This window comes from Micrasema longulum, unplaced genomic scaffold, assembly GCF_059751315.1.
Source record: "Micrasema longulum isolate JH-2025_06_02 unplaced genomic scaffold, ASM5975131v1 h1tg000299l, whole genome shotgun sequence".
Classification (NCBI taxonomy): Eukaryota; Metazoa; Arthropoda; class Insecta; order Trichoptera; family Brachycentridae; genus Micrasema; species Micrasema longulum.
Genome location: NW_028277503.1, coordinates 156,176 through 183,901, shown reverse-complemented (window position 1 = coordinate 183,901; position 27,726 = coordinate 156,176). Strand labels below are relative to the sequence as shown.

At 32.9% G+C, this 27,726-nt stretch overlaps 1 protein-coding gene across 1 annotated transcript; it reads right to left on the bottom strand.

Annotated features, from left to right (window-relative positions):
• Window positions 1–7,759: 7,759 nt before the first annotated feature.
• Window positions 7,760–25,057, bottom strand: LOC148282726 (phospholipase A1 4-like). The gene is made up of 2 exons (XM_088224633.1): window positions 24,629–25,057; window positions 7,760–8,742 (listed from the first exon to the last, which is right to left on the bottom strand). The coding sequence occupies exons 1-2, from the start codon at window positions 24,804–24,806 to the stop codon at window positions 7,853–7,855; spliced, it is 1,068 nt and encodes a 355-aa protein (XP_088080759.1). The 5' UTR covers window positions 24,807–25,057; the 3' UTR covers window positions 7,760–7,852.
• Window positions 25,058–27,726: the final 2,669 nt, after the last annotated feature.

The window sequence follows — 27,726 nt, the reverse complement described above, 5'->3', positions numbered from 1 at the left end:
TAAAGTTTAAAGTTCATTAATTCAATTACTCTTATTAAATGACCCTTTACTTATCTACTCTGTTGAGTCAATTAATATTTCCGCGTGCACATTAAAGTTTTAGAGAAATTAACAGATTGCTTTTTTTTATCTTACATTTGTGTTTTGATTATATTTTTCCCATCGTGCAACATTACGCGACGGCATTACGAATATATTCAAATATGATTCTGCGCTCCTTCTGGACTATTCATAATTCTATGATTATAACTATATTAGAAGATAACGTGCTCTGATACTCTTATCAGGTAACGGGGCATAAGAAATAATCGTGCATAATTTAAAATTATTATTAAAAACATCATGGTAGCCGAAACGTCGGAACAAATCCAACACACACGGTATCACCCAAAAAAGAAATATATTGATAACAGTGACCGTGAAAACCTTCGCACCTATTTATTAATAAACACGCTTTCTTTTTTCAGGTTGCATCTAGTTAGGCAGACTAGACATGATCCAGATAAATCTATTACCTAAGTGTGTATGTGTATGTAGAGGGTTCGAACTGTCAGTAGGATCGCAGTGAGTTACATCTTACTGGAGGATGTGATTATATAAAATGCAGCGAACGCCCAGTTGTATTCCACCGGTAAAGGTAGGGTTTCCTAGAAGAGCGGTTCCCGTATCTTAACGGCCGTAGTGAACGGTGATGCGGTGGACAGCCGTCGTAACGGTGACTAGAGAGTGGTTTCCTAGGAAAACGGTGTTGATAACATCGTTAAAAAATAAAACCACTCTCTAGTCACCGTTACGACGGCTGTCTACCGCATCACCGTTCACTACGGCCGTTAAGATACGGGAACCGCTCTCCTAGGAAACCCTAGCTTAACACTACTGACTAGTCCTACTCGTTAGCGTCCACGTCGCGAACCCCGGGCAATGGGATCTCACTCATAACGGTGTGATCACAGCAGATAGCGAGAGGATGAAAGGCGAGTTTCTGGGGCCTCAAAACCAAAACCAACCAGCTAAGGGAAGGTAACCCCGACAGAAAAATCCACCAGAGAAGGCAATGGGAAACCACTCTGGTCATCTTTTCTCAGGAATCACTACGGCGGGTACATCAATAAGAAGTCGTCCTGGCTGCGAAATATAAAAGTAACGCAGGACAGATACATATGCTTTCGCTGTAGTGATCGCCAACGTCGGGGGGACCCGGCAAGGCACTAAAAGAAGACGTGTATGTAGTAGATAAAGTAATTGTTATTTTTGTTAATAAACCATGATTATTTTATTATATTATTATCATTCTGTGAAAAAAAAGCTAAATTCTGGACACAGACAGCGTTTAATTTGAATTTATAAACAAATATGACTCTTACGCCACAAGACCTCAATATTGTTCTTAATAATATTTTGAGTATATCCGAATGTTTGCAGAAATGCTCGATATTCTCCCTTGGGAGTTATTCAGATCAACTAGCTGGTAAAAGAAGAAGTATAACAATAAGAAAAGTGTTGTGAGGCGTTGCCTAGTAGGTGAACTGGTTCAGCCCACGTTCAGCCGGATAAATCTCACCCACATGATAAAGGTTTAAGCTCTTTTACTTCACAAAAGTCAAGAGATGCAAGAGTTGAGGAAATGTGGATGTTTTAACATAGGCAGTATGGTGAATGTTACACAGTGTGTAAAGTGGCCACTTAAACCAGCCAAGAACAGGTCATAAGTCCTTTTCGAAAATGTTTTCCCTCAGTTGCAACAAATTTGGATGGTTTTTTTTTTTAAATTTGTGTAAAACCAATACATAAATTTAATCAGCCGACCGGTTTCAGTACATGGCTGTTCCTTAGTTAAGGCTTAAAATAAAATAGTTTTTTTTAATTCTGCCCATACGATATCCATATAAGCGATACGCGTGAATACTCCCCGACACACCTCTCCACAACAGATGAGAACAATTAATCGTACTTTTAGTAAGTAAGTAAGTACAGCGCGTTCGAACGTTTAATATACCAGTGTTAATGTGTTAGTAGTGCTTGTAACTGTCGGTGAACTGAGTAAACACAAATTTCATCTAGGGAGGCATACTGGAATATTTGAACACATGAACATAGGGTTATTAAACATTCGAACGCATTGTAGTATGTTCTTTCCCAAAAAAGTGACGTCTTGGGAACAAAGAATAATAATCTGCGTTATTTTTGCTCTGGGAATGCATATATATTACATATACGAATAATATCGTAATCCACAAAACGCGATTTAACGGAAGGTATGTAAATTTATTTTTATATCTTTTTTCATACGAGCTTACAAAAAAAACAAATGTTTTACCATTTTTGTAAAAAATGCATATAAGATATAATTATGCTTCGGAAAAGGCACTGAGTAAAATCGGTAGTCCGATGGCAGAAGGGACCATCTGTAATTTTCAAAAATGTTCAGGAGAGCTGAAATACGTCTCAATTTCAAGACTTTAATCCACAAACCAAAATATTTTAGTATTGCTTTTTAATAATAAATTAACATTCTAAATGACGCTGATTTTTGAAAAATTGTAAAGGTTCAGTGTTTATAAGAGGTTGAAATAAATTATTTGGTCCCAGTTGGGCGACATTATAGAGGCAGGTTATCACAAACCAATAAGCAAATTTTTAAGATTAAGAAGAATAATGCAGATAACCAAATAAAGTACCTACAAAAAACTTACCTTTTACCAGTTTCGCTCAATCGGCAAGAACAGAATTCTCCAAAAGAATAAGATTATGTTGTATAAATTTAATTTTATGAACGGAATCAAAAACGTTGTATATAAAATACCTTACTGTAAAATGGAACAAATATGACTTAAAGATCTGAATTTTGAAAACTAAAACAAACAAACTTTTGAAAACTAAAACATAGACAAAAATACAGATGGTCCCTTCTGCCATCTGACTACCGAAATATCGTATGAATTACCTACGAAATTATGCTTCGAAATAGACGTACAGTAAAATATTGTATGAATGACATACAGCATTTTACATCCAAACTTCAGAGACAGTTATTTCGTTTTTGTGCCTTTTCGATTTAAGTACGATTAATTTCGTAAGTTTCACTTTATGTAACAGAAAAGCCTTGGTTCTCCAAAGTGATTCTGAACAAATTTGAGACATCTTCTATATGCAGAATGCGCATTGGACATTGTTGTAATAGTTCTCATTTGTTTAGAATCCATGTCCGGGACTCTGCCATGTGCGAATGCCAGCTTGAGGAGGAAGATCTAAATTATGTTTTCTTTGGATGCCCCATAAATGATTGTTATCCTGAGTTCCTATCTGACCTCTCCAAAATCAGCGTCCCATTCCCTACTAATATTTTAACTATCTTGTCCCCACCAAATAAACATATATTAAAATTTTTAAGTAAATATGTAGTTATAAATGGTATTAAGTTGTAAATAAGTTATATATTATGTAAAGTGTATGTAATATTAAATACTAACACACTAACTTGTATGGATAGTACTAACAAACGTGTAAATATTTAAATAATTAAATCTCAAACTTGACACTGGCTAGAACACCCCAGTTAGGGGTGAAAAAAGACAAAAAAAACTAAGAAGAAGAAGTTTCACTTTATTATTTTTCAATATTTTTTCTCCACAAAATTTTCAATCTTTTTCTGGTCGACAATACCATAGACTAAATTTTATGTTTTCATAATGTTTTGAAGATAAATTCAAGAAAAAAAAATGGATTTGATTATAATTAATAAGGATTTTTTTCTCTAAGGTATTCCATATTTTAAACGCATCTCCTCTAATTATTTTCTTTAATATTTTGTTTCCATTATTTAATGTTTTATTCTTCTTTCTACGTTATTCATTCGCTTTTCCTTTCTTGTTTTCCTATCCCATTTTCTTCAGCTCTTGGTGAACTGTATGTTAAGTTTTTATTATATTATTGTTCTTATGTTAAAACTCCCAAATCGGTATGTTTTTTTGCTGTTATTTTGTATGTATTATTTATTTTTGTACGACTGTGTTGATTTCATAAAAAAAAATTATCTCGTACTATTTTCTGACCCTACGTGCGAAAATAGTACAAGCTTAAGATAAAAAAATACTTTGAAATCCATCTTAAGTCTTCAAAAAAGCAGAAAACAACAGCATTTCCCAAAATAACCGAAGAAACGTAATCGGCACCAAAAAGCCAGGAAACAACAGATTATATTTTTGTTTGAAGATTTTAAGATGTACATAATATTAAAACACTCAGTAAATATGAATGTAATATTTACATAATAGACTTTATTTTTCTCAACGTGATTACTAGTCATTTTATAATTTCAAGAAATAAATGCGTAGATAATATTTCAAACGGCCTTGATTGCAATAAGCAGATACCTACCTAGCTATTTAGACTTATTTATATCGATTCCGGGGTCGATTCGCAGGAAGTTGAAGTCAGTGAGGTCAAAGCACGTAATATGCTCAGTTTCCACCCAGGATATAAAGGAACAATAACATAATGGCGAGTTACATGACTACAAACAGGTTATTAATATTTCGTTGCAAAATCTAAGTTCTTTTTGCAAAGGAATTAATTTAAATTGACAATAGTTCATTCTCCGCATGATCACATGAACAAACGTGGTAATAATAAATAAATCTTATGAACTATTTCAATTGATAATAACCACATTAGTGACTGAAATTAACATATAATAATATGGAATTTTATAGTAGTATAATAAATACTTTTGCATATCTACAAATACGCCAGATCCAAAAGTAATGCAAAACAAAGAATATTAATAAAAAAGTGTTTCACGCAACCCCAAAGTAGCAGGTTTTTTGCAATACAATCATATTTAAAAAAAATAATATTATAAATACGGCTTAAGCCGATTACAACAGTTACACGAAGAAACATAAATACAAGAAACTGAACCAAAAGAATATAAAACTATGTAGCAAAGACAAACAAAGACAATACAATAATGGTATAGAATATATTCATAAAAACTAAGAGCTAAACCATGCTAATTTCATCGCACACTATTTTACTCACGAAGAGATCTACGAAAAGCCGGAAGATCTATCCCAAAGAATTCCAAGCTTTGTGATGAATTGACTAATCTACACATTCTAAACATAAAATGCATAAGGGGCATAAAAACAAAAGTTTCTCTTAGAAGATTTAATAAATAGCCATGGTTGGCAACATGAAAAGAAATGGATTGCAACAGAGATAGGACATCAATTCTAGCATTAAGTATTTTGAAAATGCATTTAAGTTTTACGTTTTTCCAATGAAGACAGATTAGGAGATTGCTCTATTTCGAAATAGGAAAAACAAGTTAAAATGAAATTTATAGACTTTCCTACTATATATACCGTACATATATCACAGTATAATAATAGACATTTAATTATACCGTCATCGTCATTTCCCTGTCCGCATCTATTGGCACATAGGGCACTGGATTGGTACACCACAGCGTATCTTAATATTTTTTTGTAACATGAAGGTAAGTATATCAATCTTAGGCTTCAGGTGTCAGTTCGGGGACTATGAAATATTCTAGTGTACGAACACTTGTTAAGCAATATTTAGGTACTGAAATAACTAATAATAACAATTATACTACCGAGATTAGAGCACGGCTATCAGCAGCAAAGAGATGTTATTATGGCTTGTTTAAACATCTGGGATCCAAATTGCTCACTAAAAAAAACTAAGACCATTATTTACTAAACTCTCCTCATACCGGTCATTGCATATGGTGCCAAATGCTGGGTTATGACCAAAAGATATGAAAATATGGTATTAGTATTTGAAAGAAAATTATCAAGGAAGATATTTGGTGCTGTCAATCAAAACGGAGTGTGGAGGAGACGGTTTAATCATGAATTAGAGGCACTGTATGGCGAACCCAACATTGCACAATTCATCAAAATAAGAAGATTACAATGGTTGGGCCATGTGCACAGAATGAATGATAATCGCGCCCAAAAAAGATTCTTTATACCAGTCCGGAAGGCAGACGAAGCAGAGGCAGGCCAAAATTAAGATGACTGGATAATGTGGAAAGGGACATTAAAGCGATTGGCCTGACTAACTGGAGAAGAGCCGCGGGTCGCAGGGACGAACGGAGACAAATTCTGGAGGAGGCCAGGGCCCACAACGGGCTGTAGCGCCACTGATGATGATGACGAATACCTTTTAAATAAATATTTTATATCAACCATATCGGGAATCGAATCCGAGATCTTTTGCATGGTAGGCAAACGCGCTGATAACCAGGTTATGAGGCAGAAGTTATATATTATCCCTACCGGGCCTGAGGAGGGATCTAGAGTCCCCCGAATGGGACGAATTTCATTAACTTTTTTGCTGACCATCATATTGATTGAATTTTTTTGCGTAATTCTATCCGATAATTTTAAGAAAGTATCAAAATTATTAAAATATTTTTCTGTCGAATTCTTTCATCCTAAATCACATTTATGTTTGGTTTTCCCCCGTGCAAACAGCAAACAAACAATTCAATTCATTCCCTAGTTGGAGCATATGGTATTCACAAAAAGCCTCCACGCATCTCTATCAGTCCTCCCAAGTCAGGTTCTCGTCCCGAAGTTCAGACATAAACTGTCGACGAACAGTCAGCAGTGGACGTCCAGGACGTCGAGAACTCGATGCCTTGTAAAATAGACGAGCGTGGTTAAGGCTCTCAGGAGGCATCCCCAGTATATGGCCTAGCCAACCGTATCGCCTCCGCTTGATGACAATTGTCACCGGAGTCTGCTGCGTCCGTTATCTTATTACTTTATTCCTCATAAAGTTAAACCACCGCACACCCAAGATTCTTCTGAGACACCTATTCTCAAAATTCAGAATTTCATTCTTTTGGGCCCTAGTGAGGTGTCACTATTCGCATCCGTAGGTGAGAGTTCACCGCTTTACAGTTAAATAATCTTTGATATATTTGGGCGGTTAGCACGTGTACTTTTTGCTATTTGGACGCTAATTGCCAGCCATAACCACAAACAACTCAATTTCGTGCTTTACATTATATTTGCATTCCCGCTCTCAACTCCCCGCGTACCGCGACGCTAACACGTAGCGAGATTTTCGATCAGTGTTGTTCTCCACAGAAAAAAAAATATTTTTGAAACAATTTAATAAACACTAAAATGACAATCAAAACGAGATTTTTATATATTATTTTAAAGTCGTATTTATAGCATTTTGGCTAGGGTATTCTTGGTACCCCCTTCAGGAACTCACGGATTTTTTTCATCTTCTGGCTCGGAAATGTTAAGTTAGAATTTTCTCTATTTTGAGTTAAAATAACAGTAAAAAACTATCTTCTAATATTTTGTTATGTGTTTAAATGTTTACAATTCAAAATATTTTGTTTGTAGACCAGTGTTTTGTTTTTTGTTTTTATAATTACCTTTCATATTTTGTTAGAGGCGTAAGCTATTGAATAAATAAATAAAATGTATTTCATAATTTTCAATTCCAAGGAAATCACAAGAAAAAAAATCATTATTATACTTGTAGGGTTCATAGTACATAATCGAGACACACACCTGACATAGTGCGATGACCGAAGAAAGCAATGTCATCATTTTCTAAAGATTCCAACACAACATATTATAGTGCAACTCTAACAATATTGCACACGAAATCAGGAGCATTGCGAGCTTCAACCTTCAGCAACCTTATTCCTTCATACTTTATAAGTCATTTCATTCCTGAGAAGTATTTGTTTGTACAAAAGTTTTTTCATAATGAAAATTCACAAAACTAAGGAAATACTCTTCCACTGATATGTAGATATGTAGGAAGTCAAACACCGATCATATGTTAAAAGTTATAAACCACTGGCCCCTAATCCAAAAGGATATCTGTTACTGGTTTTCAAGTAATATTTCCCTCTACTGTAAGATGGAGAACCCTGTCCCAGAACTGACACACTTCTGTCCCTGCATTCTTCACTTAAGAACGCCTCCCAATCCTCGCACTCATTGGCCATAAACGCGTTTTCATCCAAAATTGACTCCGCAAATATGATGATGCTTCTCGTGTGACTGCACGATATTGATCCTCCGCAGCCCGGCTGAGGACCAGATACTCCGTTCACGTAGAAATCCGCATGGCCAACGTTTTCCCGTGAGAAGCTGAGTATCGTCGTGTGAATGGCGTCCACATATCTAGCGTCGCTTTTCGTTAGTTTCTGAGAATCTGGAGAGGCGAAGCAAACGGTGGCCGGGTCAATGGCTGTGATGCGAGTCAGCATCACGCCTCTTTCCCTTTGGAATATTCTTCCCGCTACGCCGGTGAATTGTGCACCGAGGCTGTACCCGACGAGGTGAAAACTATCATACGGAACTCCGCGATCCACCAAGTCCATAATGAATTCAGCCAGAATCCTTCCTAAGTAAGGGGTGAGTCCCACAGCCGGTAAGTAGTCACCGCTGGTGTAGACGTTCGATGCAAAAGACAAAAAGTTATGTCCGCCTTTTCTAAAGTAGTTTTCTGCGATTTTTTCGACATTTGGTTCATCCGGGGTGTTTTTATACCCGTGGACAAACAGTATCGTTCTTTGGTACGGATTGAACAGAGAAGATTCCAGAAGGTATTGCGGAGCTTCAAGTATTCTGTACGATATAAATCCTCTTGGAGTGTAGAGATATAACCGAACTTGATTTTTGTCCACGGTATTTTCTAGCCTTGATCTATACAGCGAGTTGATGGCGTCACCTGAAAAATATAACTCATATTAGTTAAGTAATAATGCAAATATCTAAGATGTTTCGTCATTTTCGCCAGCGAGAACTATCTCTTCAATCTCTATTACAAGTTACCGTTTCCTTTTGAAGTTAATTTAAATGGCGAGAACCATCAAAATCTAATAACTGATTACCATATGAAGACCTTCTACGTCGCAATTCCGAGTAATCGTTGGAAATCTAAGCATTGTTAAATGATTCAACAGAATTATTTGCTTGAATTACAAAACAAGTTTGAAATCCACGATATTGGTTTTTACAATTATTTTTAGAGGCAGCTATACTCGAATATTTATTTTAGCTATGCAGGGTAGGAAAAAGTCATGGTATAGAGTTGGGATGTTACGACGAATGCTTTCTTTTCTGATAATTGCCCATATTTACTGCTGCGCTGCATGGGTGCATCAATATATTCATTTGTTAAATGCGAATTCTAGTTAATTAAATAATTATGGTCCAACAATAATTATTTGTTTGCCTAGATTTTAACATTATTATTTAGAAATCTGCTATCTGATATTAGACGTCTGCTGAAAATCTGGCTTTTAGAACGTGGTTTTTAGTATTGCATTTTTTTTTCTTTTTTATTTACTTTTTTTTTCACAGTAATAAGAGTTTTATATTTATTTTGTGGATGACTCTCGGAGATATTTTTTCTTACGTTTCAGATGCCAGAACATTGATTAAATACTAGCGGACCCGGCAGACGTTGACCTGCCCAAACGTTGGCTTGCCTGCTATTAGCTTGGAAAAAGACTTTTCATTGATACTAGGTACTTTTTTATGGTTAAATTCCGAAACGAAAAATGATTCATATTCAAATATTGAATTCTTTTTGCAAATGTCAAACTCGGCTCTTCTCACCAACAGGGGTGCACTTTATTCATGAATGTCCGGTAACATTATTCTAGTATTACCTTAAATCCAGTAAAAAGAAATAAATGAGAAGAAATTATAAGGAATGTAAGGAAATAATCTGATTGGGATCCGTGAAAAGCAAATGTTATTTGTAAACATTCAAAACTTTTATTTAACACAAAAAACATCTTTCTTTTTTATTGTAAATGAATTCTAGTCGAATGAGAAACTGGTAGGTCAATGAATTTTTTTATTTTTTTATAGATTCGATTGAAAAATTTAATATTTATGAACACGCGCAACGCAAAGATCTAGATATCGCTGAAAAGCGCACGTCAATCGGTTAAGCCTTTTAGGAGCAGTTCAGTGACATCACACGTACAGAAGAATTATACATATAAAGATTATAGTGGAAAGGCACTTGAAAATAAAAAATACATATCTTATAAAATTACCAAATACAAAATTAAGTATTTTACGTTCAATTTAATTGTTGCTATTAATGATTATTTGTTATATTAACGTCACAATGCTAATGACATTTGCAATAATAAATATTGCTATTACCGAGCACCTGAAAAACTATCAAACTGTATAGTATCTATTATTTTGTTTTGTTAGGTTATTTTTTATCAATTATCTAATTAGCGAACCGGGTTCATTGTCAATGGACTTGAACTTTGAAATAAAGCGGCATTGTATCAATTCTTTTTGAAAAATAAACCGTTTTTAGAATATTTTTTTTTGTGTGCATGGCAAACTTATTAATTTGTTTTTATTCAACAAGCTTCACAAAAATAAACAGAACCAAAGAAATATGCATGTTTAAACGTAGGCAAAACGATGAATGGTATTCAGAGAGTTAATTGATAAATAAATCATTGAATGTCAGGACATAAAATGTTAGTGAGATGAACTAAAATGGTTATCTGTAAGAAGGAGACTTAAATTTAATATGTTGATATTTATATATAATTTTTTTCACGATAAATTACCAAAATATTTTAAGGATAAAATTGTCTTAAACAAAAATTGTCATGAATATGCTACTAGACAAAAGAATAAAATAAGACTACCATTATTGAAAAGAGCTGAGTCGCAAAATTGTTTGATGTATAAGGGTTTAAAAATGTATGATGAGATGCTTGAATGTATGAAGAATGAAAAGTGTCTGAAAGAATTTAAAAATAAATGTATAAGTTACTGTAAGGAAATGTAAATATATATAGATGATGTAAATGTACATAATAGTTTATATTAGTTTTAATATAAGCTAACTTAAGAAATAAATAAAAAAAATAAAAAAATAAGCCCTGTAAGTGGCTAGAAATATTATGTATTCCATCCAGAGTCGCTAAGACGTTGCACTCAATAGATTTATATGTCTTTACTGCCCTCATAAGCAAATATGCAGCTTTTCGACAAAAATCACCAAATGAATTAAATATTAGGTAATTTTTTATTAGAAATTTAGAACCATGTCATACAATAAAAGAAAAATATTTCAATACGAAAAATGACAATGTTTTTAAAGTTTTTAAAAAACATTAGTAAAAACGGATTATACATATTGGTGTTATGCTTTGAAACAATTGACATACTTGTGATTAACAAATTACAACAATGATGCAGAACATTTTAGAGAAGTGAATATGGTTGGAAGGGAATCGTCTACAAACATTTTAAAAACCTCAAAATATTGTAATAAAACCAAATGCTCCAAGAAGAAGTTTAAATATTTGAAAATTGTTTTCAGGCGATGCCTAGTATGTGAAATAATTCAATCAAATGAATCTCTTTACAACAATAAAGGTTTCGGCCCTTTACTTCACCAAAATCAACAGATGGAAGAATTGAAGAAATATGGATTTTCAAACATAGGAAAAATGGTGAATGTTACACAGTGTGTAAAGTAGCCATTTAAGCCAGCCAACGACAGGTCGTAAGCCCTGTAAATACCTGGACTTCCGTATTCCCTTCTCTAAAATGTTCTCCATTTGTAATTTGTTAATCTTAATGACTCTCTAGGGGGTGAAATCCAGTCTTTTGTCTTCAAACATTTGGACAATCTCAAAATATTGTAATACTTATGTTTGTTTACGGTTTGAAAAAAATTGCACAAAGTTGATAAATACTTCAATGCGTCATATCTCAAAATATGACTTTAGCAAATAGCTGCCTTTTTGTTTATGAGGGCTGTACCTTCTCCGGCTATCAAAACAGAAGATCTTTAACTATACCGTCATAGTAAGGTTTCGTGTCTTCAAGTTACAATTGCTTTTTCGAAACATATATATTGCTGTTTAGAACCACCTTTAAAACCAATATTTCACTTGAACCCCGCCAGGAATCGAACCTCTTTCCATTTGATTTCCTTTTCCAGTATTTTTACCTAAGAGAAGCCTCTAAAACCTTTAGTCTAATTTAATTTATGTTATTTGTAGTCAATTCTTGATGGAATTCCACTGTAAATAATTACTAACAACAACGACAAACCATCACGCCGCTCCTCCGTAAGGGTAGGCAGAGAAGATAGAACGCCACATCACTCTATATTTGTATACAGATCTCGCTTCCTCTACATTCACACATCTTCTCATGCACGCGCGCCGATTATTCCGGCTTTTAACATTTCCATCTCTAAGTATTTGTTGGATTTGGTCATATCATGTCTTTCTCTATTTCTGCATCCATCAACATTCGCATTGTAAATATTTTTAGCCGTTCTTTCGCTGTCCATTCGATTTACATGTCCAAACCAGCCCAGAGCGCTTTTCTTGATTTTGTCGATAGTGCTTATCTCAGCCTCAAATAATGTATGGTTCTAAACTTTTGTACATCTATCGTACATAGTTTTACCACACATTCGCCTGAGAGATCGCATTTCGACAGCATTCAGCCTACTTTCATCCCTGTTTTTCCAAGTCCATATTTGGGTCCCATACATCAGGGTCGGGACAAGCCTCTTGCGACAAACATTTGTTTGCCAAGATTGATTTAAGTGCACCGTTCACTCTGTTCCCGGCACTCACCCTCCTTTCAATACCTTTCTCAGTGATTCCATCCATAGTAAACATACTTCCCGGATACACAGATTCCTCTACTTGTTTTAGTATAACTCCATTCACAGTGATTTCACATTCAGTCATACTTGAATTTCTTTAAAAAAAAATCACATTCGATTTATCGACATTCATCAGCAAATCGATTTCCTTGCACACATCGTAGACCTTTGTTACCAAGAATTGCAGTTCCTCTTTGTTGTTAGCAAGAAGCACGGCATCTTCAGCATACAAAAGACAATTGACATTTAAATCACCCATTTTTGCTCTCATTCTTAAGTCTTTCAGTTCTTTCATGCAGTTATCGATATACACGTTGACAGCCATGGTGACATCCCTGCTTATATTTAAAAAATAAATTATAAATTAATCTGTCTGAAGTGGGTGAAAACGTTCCTCAAAATATTTTAAATTTAAAATTATTTTTTAAAATATAAGTTATATAATCCTTCAGTCTTAGTATATTTTTGAGCCTCGACAGAAGAACAGAAGAAGATTTTACAAAAAACATAAATACGCAGTTAAATTATTAAACAAAACATGTTTACTTATCGATCTTGTTAAAAAATATATACAAAACCCACTCAAAGAATTTAACATATATTTAAGATGTACAAGGACATTAAATACTTTGATATTTAACATTTTTATTAAAAATACCTCATTAATATTGAAAATGTGAAGTTCAACACGATTTTTAAGAATATCTTATGTACTTTTTTTGGTTGATTTATGTATGCATACAAGGAAAATGTTGGTGGTACATAATTATTATGCAAACATTAATTGTGATGTTTTTGCACGCGGTCCTATTTAAAAAATATAGATGTTTGATGATTAAATTATTACGTAATAGTAGAAATAATTATCATATTATTATGTGGGATCAATAATGTATAAATTAAACGTTGTTCGCAAAAAACCCAAGTTATTTTTAGAATATCAATGATACTTAGAATGTGCATCTCAAACATGGAATTCCTGACATTGGTCGTTCCTGATTGTATGTATATTATAATAAGAATAGAAAACATTAAAATGTTTTAAAAATATATGTATGTAAAATAGAAAACCGACCATTTTTTTTATTTGAATATTTATTTATTAACCCTTACGGATTATCACATTCATTTTTCAAAAATAATATCTAAATTTTTTATTCATACTCTGTTGTTCAAAATAATATTTTTAACATCTTTTGAAAAGTTTTTCTGAGTCTTTTGTTTAGTTTTGTCTGGTAGTTTATTGCATAATTTCAGTCCCTGGTTTAGTAGTCTTGATTGTCCTTGTCTTGTCTTAGAAAATTGTATGTGATATGTTTCTGATAATCTCATATTATGTCCATGTTGCATACAATTTTTTACAAGTTTTAGTTCTTCGTCTACAATTACACTAGTCGCTGATTTACGGTTAAATTTTAATGATTCTAGTTGAAAGAGTTCAGTTATATTTAATTGCTTAGTTTGTTTAAAAAGTTCTCTAGTTGCTGTTAGATAGGGACGGTCATATACTAAATTTAATATTTTATTTTGTTGTCTTTGTAGTCTGTTTTGTCATTTTGATACCCTGTTCCCTATAGTAGTTGCATATAACATATTTTAGTTTTTACATAGGCTTCATGAATGAGAATTTTTTTCTGTTTTATGAACAAAATTTTTGATTTAAAAAAAAAGACTCGATAATGTCGCCACTTTGCTAATTAAATTGCTGATATGAATTTTCCATGTCGATTGTCTATCTATGGTGAATATATTTCGACTCTTGAACTCTCCATCCACCCATTGAAATTCCTAAAGGCAACTGGTGATGTCCACATGCTCCACTAAAGCTAGGGTTTCCTAGGACAGCGGTGCCCGTATCTTAACGGCCGTAGTGAACGGTGATGCGGTGGACAGTCGTCGTAGTGGTGACTAGAGAGTGGTTTTATTTTTTAACGGTGTTATCAACACCATTTTTATAGGAAACCGCTCTTTAGTCACCGTTACGACGGCTGTCAACCGCATTAATGTTCACTACGGCCGTTAAAATACGGGCACCGCTGTCCTAGGAAACCCGAGCTTTAGGAGCGGATGCGGAAAAGAAGATAATACTATACAGCGTGTTCATTAAACCCTGTCACATCCGAAACCACGATGATCAGTATGAGCAAGAAGACATATTAGCGCATGAAAATAAATTTTTAGAACGAATAAAATAAAAAAAATAATATCAGAAAAAGCAAATGGTTTCAAACTTCTGCAAGGGAGAAACAAGGAGGAAGGAGTGGATGTCTGATACGCCAAAAATGCGTGCCGCGCTCTCCTCGCTTCTCCTCTGCAGAAGTAAGCGACCATTTGTTTTGTTTAAAATTTTATTTAAAAAAAAATTCTTTGATGTAAATATTTTTTTAAATATGCTAATAGTCTTCTTGCCCATACTGATCATCGTGGTTTCAAATGTGACAGGGCTTAAAGAACACTTGTATATAAAAATAAAAATAAATATTTTGGCTTAGTTTTATAGTCCATCAACAAATAAAAAATACTTAAAAACCACTTAACTTCCTGATTACCATTAATAAATAACCTTATTAAAAATAAGGTGGTAGAAACTGCCCTCAGTTTATGATTAGATCATATAAGTATTGTTTTCTAGTCTTACAGAAACGACTGATACGCCAAAGATTATACAACTGAATATAACAATGAACATTGGATTAGTTTTTACGCACGCTATTAAAAGCAATTAGGCTAATGACTTGAGTAATGAAATAAGATTTTATTATGATTTTGAAAATTAAAATGGCACTTAATCACAAAGTATTTAGAATGACACTAAAATACTAATGGCACTTGGAAATATAACCTGTCAAACATTTATGCCGCGTTAGTGAAAATATTAAAATGATTTAATGCACTTATTCACGGGGAGTCTGCAAGATTCATTAATTTGACGATTTGTAAAAAATGCGTTAATGATTTAAAATTATATTTTTTCCCTAAGCTATTCCATATTTGGTACATCTCTCTTACCAATTAATTGACATGCTAATCGATATACATAGTATAGGATCTATTTTTGAGACTAGTTAAAAATAACTTCGAAATTGATTTGAAGAGTAAGACCGATCATCATTATGTTTAAGATACGCTGCAAAAAGAGTACCCATCTGCACCTAATGGTTCGCTGAGCACTGGCTTGGTACCTTCACCGAATGCAGCATATATCGAAGGTGATTAGCCTTACGCTTCAGGTGCCAGTCGAGGAATAATGAAATATTTTAGTTTTAACAACCTTTGAAATCATTATTTAACGTCCACCCTGCCAGGAATTGAACCCAGGACCCTTATGCTTATGTATGTAAACTTTATATGTATATAAAGTGTTTATATAAATACATTTTTAACACTTGACCCTTTGAGACATTCAGGGTTATTTGTGGTAAGGCAAGGGAAAGTATCTACTGCCCATCATAACAAAATAGCTAGGTGCATTTATTGTGTGCATACTTGTAGATTGCACGAACAGTACAAGAGCGAACGGTGACTTTAGCCCTGAAAGGTTATGTTAGGTTCATACTATTACCAGCGTAAAAACAGGTTAATAAATATTCAAGTTTACGCGGCGTGCTTTTCTCTTGATTTTGCTGAGTTTGAAAAAAAAAATAAAAGCACATACATAAATAACTCACGAATCCTCGTGGCAAAATCTTTATGTTAGATAAAGACTTATCTTACCAGTGGTCACTCCATATTAATGTTAAAATGCTTAAGTGTTATATTGATATATTTATGTGTAGTGAAAAAAAAAAATGTAGTGTGAAAAAAACATTTTGAAAAATGGATTCCCTAGAAACAAATATACTTATTTGTGTACATTGTATATGCTCATGCAATATAACAATAAATAAGGAAAACGGTTTTGAATTGCGCTATTATTTATAGCGTAATTCTTTCTTCTGTCTTTCTTCAATCATTTTTTTTATTATTTTATTTTTTAATAATAAATTTCATAAAAGGTACATGTTTTTAAAAAATTCTTTACATATATACTTTTACACATCTAGTAAATGTTATCACTGTAACTCTCCAAAAAAGATACTAACTCTTGTGCTTGGAGAGTGACATACACTGTTAGTTGTTTATTTATAAGAGTTTATATAATTTTAAATACGAGTACATGAAAAAAAAAAGTATATATAGAAAAAACATAAAACAATTATACATTTATACTAATTAAAATTAAATGTAGTTTTTACACGTGTTCAAAAAATTTCTTTAGATTTACTTTTTAATTAATTTATTTATATATTATTTTTAATACTTTTTAGTTCATTAGATTATTATAATTTTTTACACCTTTGAAGACAAAGCTATTTTGACCATGACTTGTGTGGAATTTAGGAATTTTAATATTATGTTGGTATCTGAGTGACTTCATCTCAAATGCTTTTATTTTTTATAAATTTGTATAATAGAATTTAGTTTATAAAGAGTGTCTACTGTATGAACCTTAAATATTTTAAAAAGCCTTAGAAGAAAAAGACGTATTGAATGTTGAGGGTTTCTTTAGAATTAATTTTATAATTAATCTTTGTACTATTTTAAGAGGGTTTAATATATTGGCGTATAAACCACCCCACCCTACAATACTATATTGTAACAAAGATTGTACAATTGAGTAATAAGTTATTTTTAAATTATTTATTTAAAAAATATTCCTTAATCTAATATGTATATACATTTTCTAATTCGTTTAACTAGTTCACTAATATGGTCTTTCCATTTTAAGTTTTGGTCTATGTATACACCGAGATATTGAATTTTATCTGTTGTATCAAGTACTGAACATGTAAGATCGCAGTTGATTGGTTGCAATTGCTTTGGTGAATAATTAACTTTACTACGGAATCTAAATTTGTTTTGTCAATAAAAAATGGGATTTACATTAAAAATATTATATTTCAAAAGTACGTGACGCCCAGAAAGTATGGTTTATTTACGGTTTGTTCTTTTAGAATAAATTTCAATTCTCAACGCCACAATAATAAAATGAAACATTAATAATTAAATTAATAAACATCATTATCGTTTTTGATTGACTTGGATTTCTAAAGTTAAGCATGACATTTGTTTGGTACGTTTTGTTTTGTTACTAATACTAATCCAAATAACGTATTAGTATTTGTAACTGCACATGCACAGCTTGTTCATAAATGTACGCAGAAATGTGGCATGTTCAAAAAATAAACGATGGAATAAACTTAGCTTAGTTATACTAGGTAGTAAATATTTTTATAAGTAACCTTTTTCTTATTCCGGGTATAAATGGATGAACATCTCTGCTGGCGAGCTCATACTAATGAATTAAGCCGCAATATATTTTCAGTCTACACTCACTTCACTTAGAAGGTTGCAAAAAATCTTACCTATTAATACTAAATGCACCCTTGTACAAGCATTACTACTAACCATTCTAGATTACGCTGATGTTTCCATGACTGATTTAAGCTGTGAGCAACTCGATAAACTTGAACGACGTGAGATTGATCTAATTGAATTATTTCACCTACATACTAGGCACACTAGGCATACTAGGCAAAGAATCTCACCCGCATAAATAAAGGTTTCAGCTCTTTAACTTGACAAACATCAACAGATGAAATAATTGAAGGAATATAGATGTTCAAATATGAGCAGAATGGTGAATGTTACGTAGTGTGTAAAGTGGCCACTTAAACCAGCCAATGACAGTTAATATGCCCTATAGATGCCTAGACTTCTATATTATCTTCTCTAAAATGTTATTTTTCTCTCTTGTAATATGTTAATATGAACAGCTCCCCAGGGAGTTGAATCCAGTCCTTGTCTACAAAAATTGGGACAAATTAAAAATATTGTTGATATAAATATATATTATGTCGAATCAGTATCCGGTCCAGTGGAGCGTGGATTTGTATGAATTGACGTCCTCGACACGTCCGAGTGTTAGATTTTTTTGAGTTCAATTCAAAAGATGATATGTACATGGTTAGTACTATTTAAAATACGATAAAAAAGTAACAAAAGTAGGCAATGTCATTGTGATTTTTTTTACCACACCTGATGGTGCAAAGGGCACTATATTAGAAGACTAAACGCAGCGTATCTTGATCATCTTTTGGAAAAAAGGTAAGGTGATTAGTCTTACGCTTCAGGTACCAGTCAAGGGACAATAAAGCACTGCAGTGTAAAAGCCCGCTTATCCGCATTCTATTTACTTTTTCAGGATTTTTACCTGAGAGTTTTATTTATTTTATTTTATTTGGGAAATCAACAGTTCTACATACATATTTATAGTAAACTAACGGATATAGTGTATAAACTCAGAACTAATAACAGATTTCTACAAAGTATACAAAGTTAGTAAAGAAAGTTTATTACATATTAATGAAATACGAATAAGTTTATACACATAAAAATGTTATTTTCATGTACTCGTAAATATTTTTTAATAATCAAAGATTTTTAATTTTTTTTGGAAGAACAGTAAGTTATTGTAAATTGGGCGGCATTAGGACAAACATGCTTGAAGAGAGGATAAGGAGGGGAAGGGAGATGTACATATTTATTATTATAATTTCTAAGTTACATAATGCATTTTAAGAGTAAAATTTAAATCTGACAGAGTGATGTTTGTGTAATCTATATCTTTAAATTTTGTATTATACACTGAAAAAGTCATACGAAAAAAAGCATTTTTAACATACGATGATTTACTTATTGGTACATGAAACAGGTGGTACTGTCTACAAATCCTGGCTGGCACATGTATTGTTATTAAACTAAGTGGTTCTGTACAGTCAACTATTCCTGTCACAATTTGTTTCTATTTCACATACATAACTGTAATTTAACAGACAATATTTGCAGGAGTACGATTAAATGTCTTATTCACGTCTTAAAGGTATTAAAATATACAAAACTCGGAGGTACATAAAATCTTTTGTACAAATAACAAAACAGGATCTTAAAAATAAACAAAATTTGAATGGTGAAATGAAATGAAATTTCAAAATGGAGAATGGTAATTAAACCTTTAGTATATTATCCATTTTGTTGTACCCCAACTCAACACAGGGCTCTTGGCCTCATAGAGTTAGGGATAGGTACATTTTTTATTTTTTTATTTTTGGAAATACATGTATATTACAAATATACATGTATTAGTAATTAAAAAATATACATTCATGAAATACATCATGAAATATGCCATTGATAAATTTTTAGACGCATATATTTTAATTTAACAAATTAATGTTAATATATATAATATTTAAAAATAACAACGATTATTTTCGAAACAAATGCTCAATTAAATTTATCTAAATGAAATGTAAATTGTTTACACTCATAAACGATGTATCACTTTCAAGTTTCTAAAAAGTCAGCATGTTTTCTAAATTGTTTAAATTCGAGATGAAAGCAATCCATTTTACAGTCGCAGTGACGTCAGGAGCTTGCATAGCACTGAACCGTATCACTAAAAAAAAAAAAAACGTTTTACAACTGAAAAACGACAGGTGATAGATGACAGATCGCAGGCTTATTCCAGAGTTATACCACAAAAAAAAATATTTAACGAAACAGTACTCTAATAGTTTTCAGTAACATTATTTAAGGATTTCATTTGATTTATTTAAATTTAATAAATAAAATAATAATAAATAAATGTATATTTAGCAATAAAAAGTTCAACGAAACCTGACGTACATACGTCATAATTAACAGGCTAAATTGGGCGCTACGGACGTACAGGTATAAGCGTAATATACTCGTAAGAAATCTGACGTCAACAGAATAGTATTTATTTTTATTTTTATAAAAACATAGAAAACTTTAAATACTCGTATTTAAAGACGGGTATGCTGTGTCCAATAATTATTCTTAGTGCATTGAATGCTTTCGTCGATTTTATCATTATTTTATTGGCTAGAATGCACTTTACTAGCTCGAGAAACCACTACACTGGCCGTTATTTGCGGACGCGGCGCCATCTAAACCATGGGATTTTTTAAAACGTCAAGAATATCTTGACATTGTTTCGTATTTAGAACACTCAGCGGTTAAACAATATACACTAACTTCTTGATAATTGTCCTAATATGCAGTTCTGTCAAACAAAACTAACAGAAACATAATATCGCTAGCCCAAAGCAACAGTGAGATATCTCTGAAGAACACGTTCTGAGATAATCGGACTTTGAGGCGTGCGAAGGGTCTGACTGAATCAAATTATTTGAAGTAGATTATGAATACTTTGTTTTCAGAAAGGTTAACTATCTAAATTCAATATTTTATTATTTGAAAACATTCATTCATTAAATTTATTGACATATCTGTATGCGTATCTCAAAATCAAAAATTTCGGGCTTATCTCACTGTTGCTTTGGGCTAGCGATATGTACTTTAATAAATTATATAACTCGTAAGTCACATAGACTATAATCCTCAAAATAGAGCTCAATTAAAATAACAGCTGACAAACTAATGTCAATAGTGATGGGAAATTACTGATCACTGATCATGTACCGATCAAATCAATTTAATCAGTTTTTTCATGCAAACATGAAACTCTGTTTCAGAAAATTTATATAAAAACGCAAAAACAAGCCTATTATCGTATGTTTAAGACAATTGTTCACCAACAAATAAGACATTTATATTTTTTTTATGAACGACATCAAATGATTTTTTTTATTCGATCAATTTACATTGATCAATTTTTCCCATCTCTAACGTTTGCAAAATGATGTAACCTTGTAAAAACATCGTTAATAATTAGGTTTATTTTAGTTTTTTTTTGTTTTAAAGCTGATTTTATATATTTATGTTGATTTATATGTCAAGCATTATTGTATTAAAAAAATAAATTAACATGCCAGATACGAATGATTTTTCGTGTGTCAATATAAATCACTCCTTAGACGTTACTACAAAGTTATGTCGTCGGTTTCGCTGACAACTGTCATTCTAATCAAGCTATAGTTTAAGGACTAGGTACTAGGATTCCTAAAGAGTAATCAAACCCTTCGAAAACCGGGAACTCTTATAATATATCAAACGAACCACCACGCCATTTCTCCGTAGGGGTAGGCAGAGGGGATACAACGCTATATTACTCTCTCTTACATACCTCGATTCCCCTACATTCATGCATCTTCTCATGCGCGCACGCCAATTATTCCTACTCTATACATGTCCATCTTCAAGTATTTGTTGGATTTGGTCGTGCCAAGTCTTTCTCGATCTTCATTGTTTTCTGCATCCATCAACACTCGCATCGTAGATCCTTTTAGCCACGATTTCGATAGCATGCACCCTACTTTCATCATTATTTTTCCAATTTCATACTTCGCTGCTATACATAAGGGTCGGCACCAGAACTCCATTGTGAACTACTAGTTTTGCCTCCTGCGACAAACATTTGTTTGCTAAGGTATATTTCAGTGCACCGTTTATCTGGTTCACCCTTCTTTCAATATCTTTTGCGGTCTTTTCATCCCTAGTAAACAAACTTTCCAGGTATACAGATTCTTCTATCAGGGCTTCAATTACAATGGAAAGTTAACACGAGTTATCTTCGACTGTCTATAAAGAGAAACCGATATTTGTGTACGAAAATGAGTATATTTGCATGAACATTTAAAATATCGTCGTCGGTAACCTATAATGACCATGTTTAAAAGAAAAAAAATAATGCATATCCTGCTTTTCATAAAGAAAACTTCATTTTACTTTGTAGATAGAATTGAAGATAAATGTTAACTTCCATTGAAATCGGGGCGCTGATTCCGTCCGAAATATCTCCGTTCACATTTAGTCAGTAAAAATATACTTTAGTATTGTGTCAAATTATTTCAAAGGTTTGTGTTTTTCCAACTTGACGGCCCCTGGTGTAATGGCTAAGATGCTTGCCTTACACACGGGATTCTAGGTTCAATTTCTAGCGAGATCACAAAAATTTTAATATTATGGCGGTGGTTTAAATATATGCTGATCGATTTAATTGAATTAGTTCAACCTCAAAAACACGTATGTTACAACGTTACAAACCAACGCCGGGTCGCTTTTCACTGCAAGATCACGATAGTTAAAAGGTGATTATTCTTAAGCCCGGGTGTTCTGTGCTGTATTTAATCACTGTGATTGGAAACCTTGACAATATTTAAAAATAAATTTAATTTGAATAATTTTAATTGCAAAATATGCATATACAGGGTGTTCTTTAAACCCTATCACATCCGAAACCACGATGATCAGTGTTGGCAAGAAGACATATTAGCACATTAAAAAAAAATTAGAACAAATAATTTTTTTTTGAATAAAATATTTAAACAATCAAATGGTTGCTTATTTCTGCACGTGAAAAGTGACGGGAGCGCGGCGCAGTATCGGACTCTCCCCTACCCCCTTCTCGTTTCTCCCCTGCAGAAGTGAGCAACTATTTGCTTTTTTAAATATTTTATTTAAAAAAAATATTTGTTATAAAAAATATTTTAATGTGCCAATATGTCTTCTTGCTCATACTGATCATCGTGGTTTCGGATGTGACAGGGTTTAATGAACACCCTATATAATATAATATACAGCATGTATAAATAATTTTATTATTTTATTTTCATTCCCGTTCCGCACCTAATGGTGCACAGGGCACTGCATTGGTACACCAATTGCAGCGTATCTTGATATTTTTTGTTGTATTAAGGTAAGATGATCAGTCTTACGCTTCAGGTACCAGTCCAGAAACTATAAAATATTCTAGTTGTAAATACACATTTTAAAATAAATATTTCATGTCCACCATGTCGGGATCAGAAACCGAGACATCTTGCATGGTAGGCAAATGCGCTGAACTCTAAACCACGAGGCTGATTTATTTATATAAAACCATTAATAAAAAGTTAGATGTTTAAATTTGTTGCAACAGAGAGGGAAAACATTTTTGAGAAGGGAATATGGGAGTCTAGGCACTAACAGGGATTATGACCCGTCATTGGCTGGTTTGAGTGACCACTTTACACACTGTGTAACGTTCACCATTTTGCCTATGTTTGAACATACACATTCCCTAAAATCTTCCATCAGTTAACTTTTGTGAAGTGAACCAGCCAACGACAGTTCTTAAGCCCTGTAAATGCCAAGACTTCTATATTTCCTTCTCAAAAATGTTATCCCTCTCTGTTGCCACAAATTTAAATATGAACAACTCCCTAACTAGAAAATCCAGCCAGTCTACAAGCATTTGGGCATACTCATAACATTGTTGAATTAACTGCCTGGTAAAAGAAGACGTATAAAAAATTGTTTTCAGGCGTTGCCTAGTATGTTAATTGGTTCAGCCGGATGAATCTCACCCACATGATAAAGGTTTCAGCTCTTTTACTTCACAAAAGTCCTTAGATGGAAGGGTTGAAGAAATGTGGATGTTCAAACATAGGCAGAATTGTGAATATTACACAGTGTGTTAAAATTTCCTTATCGATAATCCCTTCTCAAAAATGTTTTCCTTCTCTGTTGCAATAAATTTAAATATGAACAACTCCCTAGGGAGAAAATCCAGCCAGTCTACAAGCATTTGGACATACTCAAAACAGAGTTGACATTTAGATGTTTTTATGTCATATTTCATAGTCTCTGGTCTGGCACTTGCAGCGTAAGATTGGTCATTTCAACTTCAAATCAAATTATCAAGATCCACTTTTAAATTCAGTGCCCTATGCACCATTAAATGCAGTGAATGTTGTGATTATGATAATGATTAATTATATTTATTTAAAAAATATATATTACATCGATGATTTCTACATCATCCTTCAACGCCTTCTCAAAGTCTCAGATTAATACTCGTCTATATTATATCGTATTATGTAATATTATGTGAACATAGAAAACACATGCTAAATCAAAGGGTATTTACATTTTGATGATAGTAGAGTGGCGATATGTCCAAGAGCATAGTTCACATCAAACAGTGGCTTGGGTTCACTATATTGTTTTGCGTCCACAAGACCTCGTGCAGCGAGAAAATTAAATCCAAACAGGAATGAATCCACAATCGACGCTACCATTAACACAATCGCACTTCGATATAACATCACTGATTCTATTGTTCAAAATAACTGACAGCGAAAAAAGCGGGAAACTTGCGAAAAGTTAACCACAGATGCGGCGAAAAAGATGGTAATTTTTAATTAGCGGCCCATTAACATTGGTCTTTCGCTTTCCGACGTCTGACACAAAGCGAGTAAACATATCATGCATTAACGCGTGAAGATCGTAAATTATTACGCGTAAACATATTTTAAAATGACTGATATTTTAAAACATCTTTCTCCACACCGGTTGTGCCTTCTTCAAGCCTCTGGATAGACTGAATAACGAGCACCAAAATCCAACGGACATGATTAAGCGCCTCGGGCACTAAGAATTGTTGCGTTTTTGCTTTAAGGTCACGATCATTTGAATTTATATGCGGCTTTCAAGTTTAAAAATGTTATTATGTAAAAATGCGTTATTAGTGCGGTGTTAATGTTTGTATGATGAAATCAAAACATATAATGATTGCTTGTTTCAATGTCGCCTTACAGGAAATAGAAATTGGACCGCGGTGAATAATATTAAGAGAAATTACAAACCATTATAATCTTTGTGTAAAATCATGATTCCGACACTGTTTGACATCTTCTGGCCATAAGTATGAATAATTAAAACGCACGCTCTTACACATTTAAAGTTTTCTGGGCTGAAAGATTATAAGATAAGAAAATATCTAAACAATCACACATTGCACGAATTTTCGCTTGGCTCAAAATAATAAAAAACGATATAAAATGATGTATCTGTAAAACATTGGTGATACTACAATGCTGCGTTGTCAATGGATTTTTTTTGGCTGGGGTTCCTAAAAAGCGTTCTGTTAAAATACATATTACTTACGATTTTAATCAACCATAAATACCGCTGGTGCATCAGAATAACTATCATTTAGAGTAAAAATAGTAAGGATTTAAAACTAACGGCTCTTAGTACCTATAACGAATTTATTTCATTAAAACATTTTGGTTAAAAAAAGGTTACGCGATATCACTGACGGTATATTGAATATCGATATGTGGTATTAACATAAGCTGTTTTCGTTTTTTTCCAAATTTTCGGAAACCAAAAGTAGAATGAATTTTTTCTGCTCTAAAAGATTTTTTATTTGATTTTACGTTACGTGTATTGTTTTATTTTTTTACAAACCTTCAAAACGGAATGTCAAGTAGACGAAAAGGCGCTTTTTCGACAACGCATTTATTTCACGATCAATCTAGAGAATAAAGCCGGCAAAGCTGCTAGTGATTTTTGATAGGGACACGACAATGTTTAATATCTATCTAATAAGTGTGTAGAAAACACTACTCTGGTGTCATAATTCAGGGAAAAAATACAGTAATACGTTTGCATTAAGAAAAGTAAGACCGCGTTTCCTCTTAAGGCTATATTCTATGAGCCATTAATAACTGTGAATCAAGTTGTGATAGAGCGGATTCGAACTTCAGACCTTTGTTCCCCAAATCCACAACATTACCACACCCCGGATACATAAATAATCATTAAAAAGATATAATAAAAATCAATCCACTGTAAGTTTATCGTGCCGTGTGGGTTTGTACGATGCATGTGAAATAAGCCATACACTTTCATTCACGATAAGTTGATTTTAATCGCGTTCTTAGGAGACGATAAAAGTGACCCTTCGGTTTCCAAGGTTTAAACTGTCATAATATATTTTTTTGCATCAGATCGTCTGCACCCAAGGTTAGGTTGGTATATTGAGAATGATAATCACTTAAAGAGCATCCATCACATCTGATCGGGTTCACCATGAAAATAATTGATTATTAAAATGCGACAATTTGTAAGCAGTAAGTAAATTCTCACAGTAGGGAACAAAATGTTACTTGTTTTCAAAATAATGTTTGTTTACCAAGAGCGTACGTTTATTTTTCAAATAGGTGGACCATGGAATTATATTGGGAAATAGTAATACTACGCACCACTCACAATCAAAAAATCATTCTAAACAATATTAGGATTTACAAATGTAGTACCTACGTTATTTAATTTTAAATTTGTAACAATTTGAATTGTACGTATACTATGTTACTTTTAAGTTATTAATACATTTTAAATTAATATTTCTGCATATTAACCTTAACACACTGTATGAAAAAAATTCTCTCGAGTCACTGTGTGGTAACCTGAGGTTGGGAAATGATCGCCCGATAATCACTGTCTCTTTTCATCTTATTGAAATTATATGTGTATCTTACTTGGTGATCTAATTCGATGACATCTCTTTCTCTCAAATGAATGTTTTTTTTCGTTTGTCTCAGGGTACTCGATATTTTGTCGTTTTCGGGAATCCTGATGGAGAAAAAATTAAATGAAAAATTATCTTATATACCCATTGAGGTATATAACTAGAATAAACATGAGTATTCGAAATATGGTCCCTCAACGGAACGGACTATGGTCTGTTGCGAGCGTTCACCGGCTACTTTTCTCATTTACAAATGTAGTACCTACGTTATTTAATTTTAAATTTGTAACAATTTGAATTGTACGTATACTATGTTACTTTAAAGTTATTAATACATTTTAAATGTATATTTCTGCACACTGTATGAAAAACACACTGTATGAAAAAAACTCCCTCGAGTCACTGTGTGGTAACCTGAGGTTGGGAAATGATGGCCCGATAATCACTGTCTCTTTTCATCTTATTGAAATTATATGTATATCTTACTTGGTGATCTAATTCGATGACATATCTATCTCTCAAATGAATGTTTTTTTTGTTTGTCTCAGGGTACTCGATATTTTGTCGTTTTCTGAAATCCTGATGGAGAAAAAATTAAATTAAAAATTATCTTATATACCCATTGAGGTATATAACTAGAATAAACATGAGTATTCGAAATATGTTCCCTCAACGGAACGGACTATGGTCTGTTGCGAGCGTTCACCGGC

Bases quoted from the DNA above. Each gene is read 5' to 3' on its own strand.
- LOC148282726 (XM_088224633.1), bottom strand. From the start codon at position 24,806: ATGTTATATCGAAGTGCGATTGTGTTAATGGTAGCGTCGATTGTGGAT. The intron at 8,743-24,628 runs GTAAATACCCTT...TATATTTTTCAG, and splicing joins CACTCTACTATCATCAAAAT to GTGACGCCATCAACTCGCTG.